The following is a 16,194-nucleotide window of genomic DNA, read 5'->3' on the forward strand; positions in this document are numbered from 1 at the left end:
TTCTGCTATTTCAACCGACCTTAAAAGAGCTAAAGACTCGAGTACTTCAGGGTTGTCAAGGAAATGATAGCAAGATACTGGCCATAAATGCAACGCATTCAGCAAAATATTAATTGAACAGAAAACAATTAGGCGGTAGCATGGGTAAGAAAACAATTAGTCGGTAGCATGGGTGGAACATGAACAATTGAATTACAAAGATCACAAGTTTTAGTAGGAATGCAAATTATTAACTGTATTTGCAGCTTTGATAACCTAGCTTGAAGCCAAAAAAACTGAAGTATCTCAGCAGAGAACAATTCCCAACCAGAATGCAGATTATGGAATAGAAATCTAGCAAAATGGATGGTACAAAAAGTTGTAGGCGTTGGAACACTATCCCCTCATGGTGCAAGTTCTCAAGGCAAAATCATAATTGAAGTGATTGATGTTCCCCTATTTTGCTTGAGGATGAGATGCAATGAAGTCCACAGCGAGATTTATGGAGCTTATCTTGTCAGCTTCATTGTCTGGAATCTCAAATCCAAACTCTTCTTCAAGAGCCATAACAATCTCCACAGTATCAAGACTATCTAAACCAAGATCATTATGAAAATGAGCACTTGGGGTAACCTGAAACAGATCCAAAAATGAGGAAAAAATTGGAAGAATCAGCGTAGCGAGGGACAAACTATTTCATGATTTTACTAGCATACCTTCGAGCATAAATGCTAAGACATATAAATGGAAAAGGCCAGAAAATGCATGACTTTCGTACCCCTCTCTCTCTCTCTCTCACACACACACACACACACACCCCAAAAAAAAAGGGGAGAAGAAAAAACTTTAGCACGCACAGTAACGCATGCTTATTCAAGTCAGTGTGTAACAGGCTGGTGACATGCACCTGCAAAGAGGCAGGGAGAGGGAACCTGTGACAGTGAGGTTAAAACAGTCGTCAACCAAGCCATTGCATGTACCAAATCATCTTCTTTTTGATTAAAAAACAAGCTTTGTGAGAGAAACAACTCCATATGTAGCTAAAAATCACCCAAAAACTAAATCCAAATGGATGGAACTCAATAACAGCCAAGTCATTTATGCCTTGTGTATGATTTTCTCAAACATTAAGGTAAGCAATGATTACAAACATATATTCATTCCTTAAGTTATATGTATGCTTTGCCAGGAACAAATATTAGCGACATCTGCAAGCAAAGTAGTTAAAGAAATCGCCAACAAGGTGGCCTAGCAGACAAAAGGCAGATGCAGACTCAAAGAATAGTATAGATGGCCTTGCATACAAAAAGCAGAAGCCAATGTTATTGTTACTCCTGACATCACTTGCACAGACTCTACACTATCAAAGGCCAAAAGGATTACACAGAACTCTGAGACACTGTTCAATAACCTGCAGTAAAAGATGCCCTTCATTTTATAAATAACCTGCAATGGTATTAACAGGCCCAAGTCCATTTGAATATGAAACTAGAATATACCCCTTCCAAGCCCATCCCTCAGATTTATAAGCACATTGATATGAAAAAATAGCCACATAAAAAATTGATATGAAAAACATTGATATGAAAAAATAGCCACAAAGTTTGTAATTTGTTCTTATTTCTGGGGGAAAAGAAAGGGAACTCAAAAAGCAAAAGGATAGAATAACCATATCTGTAACTAAAAAGGATCTATTCACATACTAGTTTGATGTGTTCTCTTGTTTTATTAAAACCTCTATCGGATAGTATCTAGTAACCCTTACTTAAATGGGCTGGAATTGTCAATGGTTAGAATCTCGGCTACATTGTCTAATGCTCAATGGCTACTGACACGTTTTAAACATCGAATAATATACAAAAATGGCTCCTTAACCAAGATCGCCAAGAAAGTCCAATTGCTTTCGCCTTTCTTAAGCCCCATGTAATTGCTTAATACCACAGACACCACCAAAGAAACAGTTAAGTATCAATAAGCTGACTCCAACTGACTGCCAATCAACACGGCTATTATTACCAAAAAAAAAATATTTGACTACTAATCATACAAGGCTATTGCAAATCGACGAGCATGAATGGTAAATTATTTTCCGCGTCAACAAAAAATTAACACTGAAGCGCCTAAAAATCTAAACTGAAACAGCCGAAATCTTTTACAACTGGTACCCGATAATCATTTACTAAATATGTTCACCCCTCTCCACGAATGAACAATTATTATCAAAAATCAGATTTTCCCTGATGAAATGCAAGTCCTGTAATCATGATTAAGCACCAGAAAAAGTAGTGCCTCAACAATGAAATTACCACACTAATCCCCTTCCGTCTACAGCATTTACATATCAAGACAGCAATTTCATACCAAACCAAACATTTTTCAGCATATTCAAACACCATATTACCAAAAACCCCAATAAAATCCTAATTTCCATACCGACTAATATTCCAAAAAAAAAAGGGAAATACCTTGGAAGGATCAACTTTCTGGAAGTTCTTGACGACGGTGACGACGCGATCGGTGACCTCGGACTTGTCAAGGAAGGAGCCCCTAACTTCCTCCGAGAAGCAACGGTGCCTTAGGAAATTAGAAATTGAGCCACCAATGACCGTTCTAGGGTTTTGGAGAAATGGTTGTACTGGATGAACATTCACCCTCAGGTACTTTAGCAGTGCGTTCCTCGCCGCCATTGATCGAAGTCGAAGAAGAAGAAGAGGAAGACGGCTTGGGGTTTCCGGAAGCCTGTATTGTAGTCTGGCTTCTTCTCTTGTGCTGAAATGTGGGAGAGAGCTGCTTCACGGCCAAGTATGCGCCCGGGGGTTTTGGTTGGGTTTGTTGGGATTGATGTACAACTTCAACAGCATGAAGTACTAGTCCCTTGCGTCAGTGTATGAAAAGCAAAATTACAGATTTGGTTCCTAAAGTTTTACTAATGTGGCATTTCAGGTCCCAATGTTTCAAAATTAATTCAATAAAACCCTCAATTTGTTACCATCTCAATGATATTCTGGAAGTTCAAAAAACATATCTAATTCTTCAAAATGAATTTAATTATATCATACGATAGCAATTCTACTCCATATTTATCTATTTTTTTCCTCTACTCACACTATTTACAAATCCCATACCAATTGGTATAAAACGAAAAATTGTTATAATTTTTATTGATATTATTGTTTAGCAAAATGATAATTCTTTAATTCAAAAGAAATGTGCACGAAAGGAGAATGATCCGAACAAAGATTGAGTAAGTCAATTATGAAAATTACTGATATAAAAACTATCAAGAAATCATCAGGATTTCTCGTATCAAATTAATTATAACCCATTTTATATGTGTGTTATTTATAGAAAAAATTCATGAATAACTATCATTACAGTTTTCAAACACTCTTATTTTTTTTATTGGTTAGAAGTGAATTGGCTTTATCTATATCTATAATTACATTAGATTTACATGTCATTGTCGATGAAAAAAATTATTATTTTTCTACCACATTTCATAACCGAATTATACAATTCATGTATTATAATTGTTTTACTTCCTTTTAGTGGCACCACTATAGTATTTTATTTAAAAGAGGTAAGTTTAATAAATAGAATAAATTTGAGGATTGGAATGGTAAAAGTAGTGCAACTGTCAAGAACTGACGGAAGTCTCGAAGAACACAAAATAATCCAGCTCCAAAATCCTGTCTTCAGCTTCTCAACTCTCCAAATATCTCACCATTACAAAAGGCAGTCGGAATTCGAGTGTGAGTTGATAAAGAATACTAGGAATAATATGCTGATTCTTAGCATAGCCTTGCTGCTAATTGCTGCATTCATCGGAGTGTTCTACAAATTCTTGACAGCTGATGGTACTAGTCTCACAAATACCCGCTAATTCATTCTGGAATTTGTAATATTGCGGTGCATTTATTTGCGATTGACCTTTTGGTTGATGGGTTCTTGTTTTATTCTTTAATCAGGGGATTTCACGTTATTGTCTAAAGGGCACGTAAAGCGTGTAGAAATCGAAGACAAGGTATGTTGAAATTTTCCTTTACTTTATCTCAATATATATTAGATTTGTTGATTATGCTTGTAGAAACTGATTTTTATAATAACAAAAAGTACTCTTTTTTTGGTTGTTTTCTCGTGTCAATTTACTTTCTTGGCATAAATAGGTCATTTGGATTACTGGAGCCAGCCGTGGAATTGGTATGTTCTGTTAGTTTAGTTGCATTTACTTTTCCTAGATAACTTATTTTCGTTTTATGTCGTGAAGATTAATATTTGATTAGAATCATGCATCCCACTTCGTTGAAAATGGTATTTTGCTGAAAAACATGTTTTATATTTGTTGCTAAATGCAATGTTTTTAATGGCATTGAGATCTCGACTGTAGATAAATTATTATAGCCTCTGATATAGCTTTATTTGATGAAAGCAAGTATACTTTCGTAAGGACGAATCCTACGTATTTTTTGTTAGGAATAATGCTTTTTACATATGATTTGGCAATTGCATGGACATATCCTAGTTTGGAGTACTCAAACTTTGGCCATTCCCACTATAACGGTTGCACAATATGCTTGCAGGCACTATAGTCTTCCAACCACCAAATAAACTATTGGTTTTTTGAATATTTCTGGCTAAATAATGGTGTCATTGAAATTAAGTGTTTCAATTGTAACCAACGCATTACTCTAGGAAAGGACTTGTCTCTTTAAACTTGATTATGGTAAGCATGTATTCAGATGTCCAAAATTAAACCTGTTCATTGTGGGCTTTTTGTGCTGTTTGAAATTTTGGAATTCAGGAATATTTTATTACTGTCATACAAGAAATGAACTACAGATTTCACATGATTCATGGTTTACTTTTTATTCCTACACCCAGCTTATGTATCTATTTGTCTGGTATATGTCATTCCTTGGTTCTTTTGAAACTGTAGGAGAAATCCTTGCTAAACAACTTGCAAGTTTGGGGGCAAAACTTATTATTTCAGCCCGGAATGAGGCTGAATTGGAGTGTGTCAAGAAACAATTGGCTGGTATGTGGTTATATTGCGAGTTGTGTTAAACCTGCTTCATGCTTACTTGTCAATTTGTTGCTTCATTTACATCTTTTAATTTCTTTTTTTTTTTTTGTCAAACATACATCTTTTAATTTCTTGGTGGCTGTAAAACCAGGAAAACATGCACCAGATGAAGTGATGATATTACCTTTGGATTTGACTTCTGGGGAAGACAAGCTTAGAGAGGCTGTACAGCAAGCTGAGTCTCTTTTCAGTGGTGCCGGTGTGGACTATTTGATCCACAATGCAGCATTTGAACGCCCAGTGAGTCCCTTTGTTTTTGAATTTATCTTTTTATGGTGTCATTTTCACAATGAGAAATATATTTAGTGTTGGTTTTGTTCTATTTACAGATTTTACATGCATAAGCAGGTTGCTCATGTTGAGATTAGTTCAAGATTTTATAGCAGAGTGGTGTAGTGCTAGGCTGCAACTTGGAAGAATACTAAGCAAGAGTTTCACTTAAGCAAAATAGGATCATATTCAATTCGTACCTGATATTCTTTGCCTGTAGTGTCTGACAACAAGCAGAAAGTAATAACCATCGACATTTCATAATTTGCTGATATATAATATTTATGCATCTCTCAATCGATTTTTGTTTAATGTGGATCTCCTACTTCTGGAAAGGGTTATCTCTTTGAAGCTTTTATTTGCAAATAGATAAGAACTTGCATCCGGTTTGAGGTTTCCATTGGTGTTGCTGGGCTGTTCCTTAACCCCTGTAATATTCTTCTTTGTGCAGAAAACAACAGCATTAGATGTAACGGAGCAAAGTCTCAAGGTATCATATTTACCTACAAGTGCAGCAACGAACCTTTAATAACTAAAATCTTCACTCATACTTCTTCTGAAGTACTGGTGTTGGTTTTTTGACTTTGGAAGAAAGCATTCATTTAACAATGTTCTTCCTTAGTAGGCTACATTTGATGTAAATGTCTTGGGACCAATATCTCTTACTCGGTTGCTGGCACCTTACATGCTGAAGCGTGGGAGGGGACACTTTGTTGTGGTATGAATTATTGAATGTTATGTATGTATTCATGTGGATAAGAAATTAAATTCCTTTTACACATTGCAGAGTACAAGAGATAATTAAGTATATTGAGAGGTGTATACACAGATACAAAACAGATATGTAGACACACAAAATGTAGCACATATTTGTGTATAAATAATTGTATATATGAATGTATTGCTGTATGTATATATGCATGTATATGTACATAAATACACATATATATGGCCATATATACATAAGCATATATGATAATCTGTGAACAGACATAACTTGATCATATACATACATGTTACTACACCTATAGAGATAAGACTTATCTATGCAAAATACTGCCGTACATGTTCCTATGCTGTATATAAAGGCAGGCAAGATTATCAAAAGTTCTGGATTACCTGTATCTTTTGATTATTTTTGATGTATATTTCAACTTCTTCTTGTATGCAGATGAGCAGTGCTGCAGGAAAGACTCCTGCACCCGGACAGGCTGTATATTCTGCTTCCAAATTTGCTGTAAATGGGTATTTTCACTCCTTGAGATCTGAGGTATGCCTACCAGTTATCCACATAAAAAAGCATTAACAGCTTTGTATACTCCTCATGTAGCCTTGCAGTATGTTTTTGCTAGTTTCAGCTGTTTCCGTCTGCATGTGTAGTTATAGGGAATGTAAGAAAAACAGGGCGTACCTCTTTGCAGTTGCTGTCTGTTAGTTTGCTGCACTGTAGGAGCATATAAATGTTCTTTAGCAGAACTAAATGTGTATACAGATTTCACTGCCTGTTTTGCATTATTAAGGTAACTGAAAAATCCGAATCAATGCACTGTTTAGAAGTCAAACCAAATCTTACATCTTGGAACACACTTCTTCAATTATGTTGTGATTATCTCCAGTCTTTCTAGAGATGTGCAGTTTTGATTACATTATTATCTTGTCGGATCATTGGTTTTGTGTATTTTATGGTTGGATTACCATACTTTTTCTTATGTACTGCATTTGTGGGGGCTAATAACATGCACAATGAAATCTTTACTTCCTCTTTGTTTGAAGGGTGATTTTTTCTTATTTTTCTTCTCCAGCTTGTTCTGCAAATCTTTTCATTCACATTGAAATTGATGGAGTAGGTTAATAGCTGCATCATGTTTTATTTTCATTTCAAGAAGCAGAATCATATGAGCAACTTAATGTTTTCCTGAAAAATTTGCAATCTACATATCTCTTAAAATCAAACATTTGAATGGTTGAGATTTTGAAAGTTTATTAATGATACAATCTGTTTAATCTGATTATAAATGGTATAGCATCTGAAAGTAACAGAACCAACAACAGCTTACTATTAAATTTTCTGTATGTTATCTCAAAAGAGTTAGTGAAGGTCAATGGACACAAGTCTATATCACGTATTAATCCACATACAGATGAGTCTATTCTCAAGCAATATTGACTTGTAATTATGTCTTTGTAGTATAATTGGTATTCTTGTGATTTTAGTTTCTTCCATTGATTACACACAAATAATGTTTCAGTTTTTTTGGATTTTTTTAATCATTTATTTCAACTAGAAATTTGAGTGAGGAGCTCACATTTAAAAGATATTCCATATGACAAATTCGTTTGGTAGGACTTGAAAGTTGATATTCTATATTTTTTTAAAGATTAAGACATGCTTCACTTGAAATTAGATTCTTTCTATGCCACTGCACTGACTAAAAAATGTTGATTAGTAGAAATGGTCATATTTCTTCCAAAACAGAGAATCCATGTTGAGTTCTATTATTTCAAATACCCAGTGCTCTTTGCAATTGAGGTTAAGTCTGACTTTCTGCTTCTGAGATACTGGGTTTTGTCGTATATTGCTTGGTCATTGTTGAGGGATTCTATAAGGTTTAACTTGTGATTGTTTTTCAGACTGATTACAATCACCAGAGAAACTTCATCCTTAGATTCTTACTAATACAATGGAAGGCTAAAATGACTAAGGACATCCAAAGGAATTTTGGGAAGAAGTAAATGACTAAACTACAGAGAAAATTTAGTATCTCAAGTTTATAAATGTCATTAGACAGTATTTATGTGTTGATTTACTTGGACAGCTTGCTATTTAAGATGTCTGTGGGAATGCATCTTTAGCATATTTCATAGCATTTCCAATTTATAAATGAGTTGTATCAATAGTGTGAGAAGTCTATTGGGAATCTAGGGTAATTACCATTTCCATCTTATCTTACTGGAATCATCAGCACCATCTTCTCCATCATCTGCATCTTCATGGTCTTTCTCGTGTTTTATTCTTTTTCTTCTTGTACTTTGTGTTGCTCTTCAGTTTTTATGTTGTCATTCAGCATCTTTGTTTGTATTCATATTATTCTTCTCTTTTTTCAGCTTTATCGAAAAGGAATCAAGGTCACTGTTGTTTGTCCAGGGCCCATAAAAACATCAAGTACTCCAGAGGCAAGCACCTCATCAACAAAGTTGCCTGCTGAGGTGAGTATCTCCGTTCCAGGACAGACAGATATTTATCCGGCACTCTTTATTTGTTGTTGTTGTTGCTGCTGTTATATAACTGAAATGTCTCTTATTTCAAGCCCAATGCACCTGCCTTCTATCTCTAGAATCACTGTGATGCCTTTTTTGGTTAAAAACCAGAGGAGCTATTGATCATTCTATGATTTTATTGGTAGAGTTGAATACAAGTGTTCAGGCGCATGCAAATTTCTTTCCTTTTTGACCTGTAACCTTGATAGAGCAATGTCTAAACTATCTGTCATACTTCTCATGCCTCAGTTACAGACCATCCAACAGACTCTAGTTGCCAGTCACATTGAAAGTTTGTGTGGAGTTGAAGCATTGCAATGTTGGATGTACTTATAGTTTCATCATGAGCTGCATGAATCTGTGTGCATTTATTTCCAAGTTTTCCAATAACTGATAAAATATTTTTTCATTTTACCTTTAGTAAGTTATTGGTTGCTGTGCACTGTGAATGTGTTTGTAGCCAATTGGTTTGGTGGTCTATAGATATTTAGAAGTAAGAGATTACCATTTTATCCTTTTATGCTGTTCAGTTTTAATGTTCACTTCATCTCCATCAGCGACGTGTGTCATCAGAGAGGTGTGCTGAGCTGACTACTATTGCTGCAAGCCATGGTTTAAAGGAAGCTTGGATATCATATCAGGTAATCCTGTAAATCAATTTGCATTGCTTATGCAGTAATACTATTAGTTTGGTTCTGTGGTGAAACATTGTTAAGCCGGAGTTTTCTTCATTTTGTTTAGGTTTGTTGTCATTTACCATCTCTAGCAATCTTGTTATACAAAAAGTAGGAATTGCATTCTAATTCTAAGTTGCTTTTGCAGCCTGTGCTTGCTGTTATGTATTTGGTGCAGTATGTGCCCACTATTGGATTTTGGCTTATGGATAAGGTATCTTCTACTCTTGATTGCAGAATATTTGCATATTTGAGGTCCGAATTGCAGTAGACTGGTTTTTCAGTTTAAAAATTGCCAAAGCACAAAGTGTTGATGATGAATTTCACAAGTAATACAGACATCTGATCCTTCGTTAAACACACAATTATGTACTGATCTTAGGGTAGTAAGAGTGACTAATCTTTTGAGGTTTCAAGATATGATGTTGCCACATAGTTGCCCAGAAAATCTTTTAGAGTTACGTTGTTGTCCATGGAAAGCATTATGAAAAGCTTTGTGGTCTAATTTATCTTGACTGACCATTGCCAGAACATTGGTTTTTCATGCTATCTTGCATTGTGTACAATTAAACATTCTAGGATCATATATTGCATTAAATTTTTCTCTAGAATAAGGTGATGAAAGTTCCAACATTAATTGTTATTGGATTTTAGACTTGTAGCATGGTATATGGTTGTCCTTTTAATTTGAGGTTTTAGACTTGCATATCGATTTTTCACTGGCACTTTTGTCCTATCTCAAATTTGCTTTTTATGGTGTGAATGGCACTAGGTTGGTGCAAGACGGGTAGAAGCTGCAGCAAAGCAGGGTGATACATACTCTTTGGCTTTGCTTTTTGGTAAAAAGAAGGAATAATCAAATGAAGGCTTAGACTGACGAATCAAAGAAACAAGTCTTCCCCACCATGGATCGCCTGGTTGCATCTGCAGCACCAGAAGCCATGCGCTCTGTTTTTTGAAACTTCCATATTGTCCACATGATGAACCCACATTGTTCTCTCTCTCTCTCTCTCTCTCTCTCAAAGTTAAAGCCTTATTGTACAATGGTTTAGAATCATTAATATACTTTGTAGTGGAGAAATGTAACAGGAAATTTTGCCAAATTCCATCTTTCAGTCTCTGAGCTTGTTTATCTTCTTTTATCACCTATAAAGTAAGCTCTTTCAAGTGTTGAAAATGGTATTGAAGTAAGCTGATTGAAGGGAATAACAATAGAAGTACTCAAATCTGGATGTAATGCCGTCTCTGCCGAAATGAAAAGTGTAACTGCAACTCTACACTTATTCTATTGATGAAAGGATGAAGTACAGGACTCAGTGATGACAAAGGAGATTCATGCTTTGTTGCATGATGCCTCGTTGTTTTGCACATTAACCACCTAGGAGTTCCTGGCCAGCTAAATTAATCCTGTAGATTTCCCTTTTTGGATCCAAAAATATAAGCAAGAAGTTGTTTAATGGAACTAGTCAGGCAGCTGATCTAAGGATAGGCTAGGGAGCATAACGCTGTACCACAATAATATTTTCACTAGCTACAAAATAGTAATTGCAAGTTTTTCTAGCCAACTAAGTACCCTTAAGTTTCCTTTACCTTAAAAGACAACATATACAACTATCGAATTGATCATGCATTCAAGAATTACTCTTGATTATTCGAGACCGATGTGCTGTACTTGTACTTGAGGTAAGATTTGATGAAGAGATCCAATTCCCCATCCATAACAGAAGTAATGTCAGAGGTTTCATATCCTGTACGCACATCTTTTACCAATTTGTATGGATGGAATACGTAGTTCCGTATTTGTTGACCCCATTCAGCCTTCACTGCATCCCCCCTAATTTGCTTGATCTCAGATGCCCTTTGTTCCTCAGCTATCACCAACAGTTTAGCTTTCAGCCGGCCTAGAGCCTTGATCTTGTTTGCAAGCTGGGTTCTCTCTTCTGTAATGTGAGAACATGTACAGTCCGTGAGAAAAATTGCAATGCAACTAGTCAAAAAGGGATAAATAACAAAAAGATGCAAATAATCAAGAAATAAACTACATCAAGCTTCGAGAATCTTGTAAAGCTTAGCAATATAGCTCAAGAACAAGTTTAGGTGGGTTGTCCGGCCAACTTAATTTGGAACATGAAATACTAATAGCAGTTACAATCTAGTAATTACTAGCACTGGCATATTCTACGAACTCAAAAACGGTCTGCACTCATCTAGGAGACCTATTCTGCGACTCTGCCTTAGCTGATGCTTGAGCTAAGACCTATGTTGGAGCTGAGATCATGTGACTAATTATAATGTCAACACAAGAGTCCCTACTTGATATAAACAGAAAGATCGAAGTCAATGAAACAAAAAGGGGAGTTCAAATCAACCTCTGTGCTCAGGCATGTTTAAGATACACTTCAAAACTTGAAGGGAAAACAGCTGGTGAGACAAACCTGTGCAACGAACAGTTACACCAGTGGGGATATGAGTAATGCGAACTGCAGTTTCGACCTTGTTAACATTCTGGCCTCCTTTCCCACCAGCCCTGGAGAAAGTGATTTCCAAGTCTTCTTCTGGTATTTCAACATCCATTGACTCAGGTATAAGAGGCATGACTTCAATACCTGAGAAGCTTGTCTACAAGAAATTTAGAGTTTAATGTATCTATTCATCTTTGTTTTTGTATTTAAAATACTGGAAACCGTGTGCGAGTCTGTGGGGTGTATGTGTGTGTGAGACAGATTAAGGAGATAAAACAGGGAAAAAATTATAAGGTTACCTGCCGAAGGCCTTTGGCATTAAAAGGTGACTGTCTCACAATGCGATGGGTGCCTTTTTCCCCAGACAAGTACCCGTAGGCATATCGGCCTTCAACTTCAATTGTAGCTGATTTAATTCCAGCTTCATCTCCAAGTGATTTCTCAACCACTTTTGTTTTGTACTTTTGCTTCTCAGCCCATCTTACATACATCCTAAGAAGCATGTCAGCCCAATCCTGCACTGGAGTTTATCAAAAGAATTTTACATGAAACAGGAAAATCAGACAGAGATTATACCAACTCTACAATAGTACATAGTTGACCATCAAAAATATACCCATATTAGCCTATATTGTGCATGAGGGTGTCTTGGAAAGGTGATGGTCAATATCATATGCATGGAAAGTATCGTGTACAGAAAATGCAACCAGTAGGAAGATAACAGAAAAGAAGAGTTCTTGCAATGTGGTTGTTGGTGCTAGATATCTTCATCTCTCCAACATTTGCAGTTTAAGCGTGAAGAAAAAGATGGATAATCTTAACGTTAGTGCTTGTGGGAAACTATCAACATTTTGTAGTTAATTCGAATCCTTTGAATCAGGATGTGGCCAAAGATACTGATTCCCGATGCATGATTTGAAATTTGAGAATATGTGAATTACACACCAATAGTGCATATTGCTGGAAAATCACTAGCAGGGAAATTTAAATAGATTTTGTGTCAAGCCACTCAATTTGCTGTATATGTATTTCTAACTTCTGATCAAATATACGTGCCTCAAATTTATAAGCTAATTAATCATAAATAAGTTTCAGGGACAAAGATATACAAACATGCTTTGAATTTTGATTAACTTTAGCAATGGCTTCAAATAAGTTAAGTCAACAGTCCACTTGACCAGATGCATATCCTATTGTCTTTATTCGGTATAACTGCTTGCAGAAAACAATTTTTGAAAACTGTTTTCCCAAATAGAAGCAAATGAGCCTTGGCAGAAGATAAAAGGAAACTATGCTGAAAATCAGCTCCGGAAAGTATTTAGAACTAAAATTACCTGTGCATCAGTACCCCCTGCACCGGCTGTAATATTAATAACAGCACCTTCTTTGTCGTATGGGCCAGATAGAAGTTGTGTAAACTCAAAATGGTCCAATGCCTTGTTCAAGTCCTTAATAATACTAACAGCCTCCTCCAGAAGGCCTGTATCAATGGAGTCCATCTCCTCAGTAAGCTTTACTATTGTTTCTGCATCTTCAATCTGCATTCAGCCTATAACACATGAGTACTTTGTAATTTCTGAAACTAGCCCACATTCATTCACCCAAATTCAGAGTAACAGATGTTTAGAGCAAACCAATTAAATATTCAGCAACAAAACAATATCATGGAAAATGTAGACATGAAGCACATCTAAAGGAACAATCAATGAACTCATGGTTTATGAACAATGAAATTACAATGTCCTGAATTCTCCTAAGCTTTCCAGAGTTGTTATTTCTCAATGATCAACACGCATCAATTAGAGTCACCAAGTAATTTTGAAAGAATAAAGTCAGAAATACTAATGAAACTTGTAAAGAAACTAGATTTAGGGCATTCAACCTTCTCTCCTAAAATTTACCACTTTTGCTAGAAAGAAAAAGAAAGATGTTATACTGCCTCAAAGTGTACATTCTGCAAAAATTGATCTTCTATCATCATTCTTTTCTTTTCTTTTGTGTCTTTAATCCCAGAGAACCTCTCTTTGTCAGATCTCTTTGAACTTACTGCCTGAAAAAATATTATCTAGTATATCTTTAGGAAATTCTGCAAGCAGCTGATCAGTATATGGGCTGTTATTCGTTGATCTTGTGTCCGATTAGAAAAAAAGGGCATAATTGAAGCAAATTATGGAACAAAATAGTTCCACAGTTATAATAGACACAAGCCTCACCCGTGCTTTAAAGTCATTGAGAAGCTTCATTCTGTCTCTGACATCTGTCAGATCCTGAAGTATTTCCTGAGCTTTAGCACGATCATCCCAAAGAGAGCTATCTACGGCAGCATCCTCCAATTTTGCAAGATCTTCCTCTAGTTGCTTAAGACCAGCAGCAGCCCTAATTTCTTCTACACGCTCTGATGTAACCTCTACATTCCTCCTCAGAGTATAGAAATCTGTTTTAAGAGTACCAGAGCTATTAAAACAGAGTAAGCACTAGACATGTACACTATGTATTCTCTTCATTATATACTTCAATATGAGATCATGAGCACACGATGAGGAGAAAGTGGTAGAACACCCCATAACATCTTGTTGGCATGAAAAATACCATTCTTATGGTTAGGGTCCTGGGAATGCAAAGCATTCTTATAGCATCCATAAGTTGGTTAAAGTCCGATATACTCTCACAGAAACTAGCTACAGGATTATCGCAGGTCTTAGCAATTTCTTCTCCTTATTATGTTCAAATAAGCTCCAAGAGATTCATCAGCTGTTCCGTCTGAGAATCAAGCTCTCAGTTATAACTCATGAATTCACTTCCACTGAGCATTAACTCAATGGCACAAATATGCCCTATATAATACCTATCCTCTGATATAACCAAGTATGTCAATTCACAGTTTTTTAAGTGCTACAGTTACCTTAGCATTAGTAACTGCTCAATCACAGTAACATGGTTAGCTTGAATTATTTTTCTTGAATCTAATGAAAATTTAGAATTCTTTCATGCCAAATGTTGACATACAAGATAACTATTCTCATAACCTTCACACGCATTGCCAAATTAGGCCATTGCACAATGACTGCAAACTTCATAGAAGACCAGGAAAAAAGATTTTTAAAAGACATTACATGATTGCAACCTCAATTCGATTGTTACTAAGAGACACTAACCAGACAACCTATAGAAATGTTCAGAATTCAGTTACATGCCAACCACCGAAATCTTAAAAACATGAAAGAATGATTTTTGTATTCATCAAATGTTCACAAAATAATTATTATCTAAATTGCTATCAATAGTTCTGAGAAAAAAATTGTTATCAATAGGCATTATCAGGGAAATATATGGTGCCAAGTTGAAAAAAGCCTACCTGGCATTGCCCATTCACTTGTTTCAGTACTAACTCCCACCTCAGGTGCGGCAAGCAAGACTTTACTGCCTTCATTTGAACACACAAACCACCACCAAAAAGCAAGCAAAATATTATTCAAAAATCACAGCAATCAAATTAGCAAGGAAGCAAAATTTGAACATCAATGAACAAAACAGAGCTACCATCAAATTAAATACCAAAACAGAAGAAACCCAACAAACAAGAAAACATGAGTTAATCGCAGGAACAGAAAAAACCCGACAATAAATACGCAAAAAGCTACAAAAAAGTTTGCAACTTTATACTCTAACAACAAGAAAAAAAGTTACTACTTCACTACTTACCAGAAAGAAAAGCAGGAGAGTGAGTGGCAGAGGAACCAATGGATAATAGACAATAAGTAGAAGTAGTATAAGAAGGAGGGGATAGAAAAGGGGTATAACGATGGTGATGCAAGGAGAAAATGGGGCTTTCTTGGTTAAAAGTGAGAGATATTGATGGTAATCTTCTTGGTGATAGAAGTAGCTTAGTGGGCTTGAATGACGTAACTGACAGTGTTGTTGGATGAATTATGAAGCTCTGCAGCATTACTCCCTCCATTTACGCTCACAAGGAGGAGTGGGAGAAGTGACAGCAAATTCCCAAAAGCAACAGCCCCAGCAAATTGCTTTCCAAGCTACAGGGGAAGCGTTTATCCTTCTTGATGAACAGGAGCAAACGTTATCTAAGAAAATAATAAGAAAAAAATATGAAGAAAAGAAAATAGAAATAAGATTAAGAATGAGGCAAGAAAATGAATATCGTAATGCTAAAAGGAAGGGGAAAATATAATTTACCCCAAATTGAAAAATTCCCATGTTGCCTCTCCATCATTTGGAATATGAGATTATTTGATAAATTACAATAGTATTTTTTGAACAGAAGAATTATAATATTTTTTGTGATGTAATGTATACGAAGTAAAAAAGTTGTTGGAAAGATAAAAGTTAATTAAAAATTATAATTATGATATAAGCAAAATAGTATTGAAAAAAATTGCTCTTCAAACACACTAATTTTGTGCATTATTCGTCAATTATTAAAAAAATTTAATTACATCTGCCTCGTTTA

The 16,194-nt window shown here is 35.6% G+C and overlaps 3 protein-coding genes across 4 annotated transcripts; 1 reads left to right on the plus strand and 2 right to left on the minus strand.

The window, feature by feature from the left end:
- Positions 1–145: 145 nt before the first annotated feature.
- LOC113782870 (acyl carrier protein 2, mitochondrial) lies at positions 146–2,795 on the minus strand. The gene is made up of 2 exons (XM_027328812.1): positions 2,445–2,795; positions 146–612 (listed from the first exon to the last, which is right to left on the minus strand). The coding sequence occupies exons 1-2, from the start codon at positions 2,664–2,666 to the stop codon at positions 436–438; spliced, it is 399 nt and encodes a 132-aa protein (XP_027184613.1). The 5' UTR covers positions 2,667–2,795; the 3' UTR covers positions 146–435.
- An 828-nt stretch (positions 2,796–3,623) lies between these two features.
- On the plus strand, positions 3,624–10,372 carry LOC113783130 (dehydrogenase/reductase SDR family member 7). Of its 2 annotated transcripts, XM_027329181.1 has the most exons (12): positions 3,624–3,836; positions 3,948–4,003; positions 4,146–4,179; positions 4,916–5,014; positions 5,154–5,302; positions 5,784–5,822; positions 5,958–6,050; positions 6,504–6,602; positions 8,438–8,539; positions 9,148–9,231; positions 9,413–9,478; positions 10,037–10,372. In XM_027329181.1, exons 1-12 carry the CDS (start codon positions 3,761–3,763, stop codon positions 10,118–10,120), a joined length of 981 nt encoding a protein of 326 aa, XP_027184982.1. In that variant the 5' UTR covers positions 3,624–3,760; the 3' UTR covers positions 10,121–10,372. The 2 variants fall into 2 exon arrangements, with proteins under 2 accessions (XP_027184982.1, XP_027184983.1); XM_027329182.1 differs by lacking the exon at positions 5,958–6,050.
- A 146-nt stretch (positions 10,373–10,518) lies between these two features.
- Positions 10,519–15,790, minus strand: LOC113783066 (peptide chain release factor PrfB1, chloroplastic). Its single transcript, XM_027329089.1, has 7 exons — positions 15,429–15,790; positions 15,082–15,150; positions 13,940–14,160; positions 13,061–13,264; positions 12,026–12,241; positions 11,700–11,883; positions 10,519–11,204 (listed from the first exon to the last, which is right to left on the minus strand). Exons 1-7 carry the CDS (start codon positions 15,682–15,684, stop codon positions 10,903–10,905), a joined length of 1,452 nt encoding a protein of 483 aa, XP_027184890.1. The 5' UTR covers positions 15,685–15,790; the 3' UTR covers positions 10,519–10,902.
- Positions 15,791–16,194: the final 404 nt, after the last annotated feature.

Source organism: Coffea eugenioides, chromosome 9 (assembly GCF_003713205.1).
Source record: "Coffea eugenioides isolate CCC68of chromosome 9, Ceug_1.0, whole genome shotgun sequence".
Lineage (NCBI taxonomy): Eukaryota > Viridiplantae > Streptophyta > Magnoliopsida > Gentianales > Rubiaceae > Coffea > Coffea eugenioides.

What these genes read in the sequence shown, in the direction of transcription:
- LOC113782870 (XM_027328812.1), bottom strand. Translation starts at nt 2,666, where the DNA reads ATGGCGGCGAGGAACGCACTGCTAAAGTACCTGAGGGTGAATGTTCAT. An exon ending in AGAAAGTTGATCCTTCCAAG is followed by an intron (nt 613 to 2,444) that starts GTATTTCCCTTT and finishes GATCTGTTTCAG; the next exon opens with GTTACCCCAAGTGCTCATTT.
- LOC113783130 (XM_027329181.1), top strand. Translation starts at nt 3,761, where the DNA reads ATGCTGATTCTTAGCATAGCCTTGCTGCTAATTGCTGCATTCATCGGA. An exon ending in GGAGGGGACACTTTGTTGTG is followed by an intron (nt 6,051 to 6,503) that starts GTATGAATTATT and finishes TCTTGTATGCAG; the next exon opens with ATGAGCAGTGCTGCAGGAAA. An exon ending in TTCACTCCTTGAGATCTGAG is followed by an intron (nt 6,603 to 8,437) that starts GTATGCCTACCA and finishes CTCTTTTTTCAG; the next exon opens with CTTTATCGAAAAGGAATCAA.
- LOC113783066 (XM_027329089.1), bottom strand. Translation starts at nt 15,684, where the DNA reads ATGGAGGGAGTAATGCTGCAGAGCTTCATAATTCATCCAACAACACTG. An exon ending in ATGCCAAAGGCCTTCGGCAG is followed by an intron (nt 11,884 to 12,025) that starts GTAACCTTATAA and finishes AATTTCTTGTAG; the next exon opens with ACAAGCTTCTCAGGTATTGA. An exon ending in TGTAACTGTTCGTTGCACAG is followed by an intron (nt 11,205 to 11,699) that starts GTTTGTCTCACC and finishes CTCACATTACAG; the next exon opens with AAGAGAGAACCCAGCTTGCA.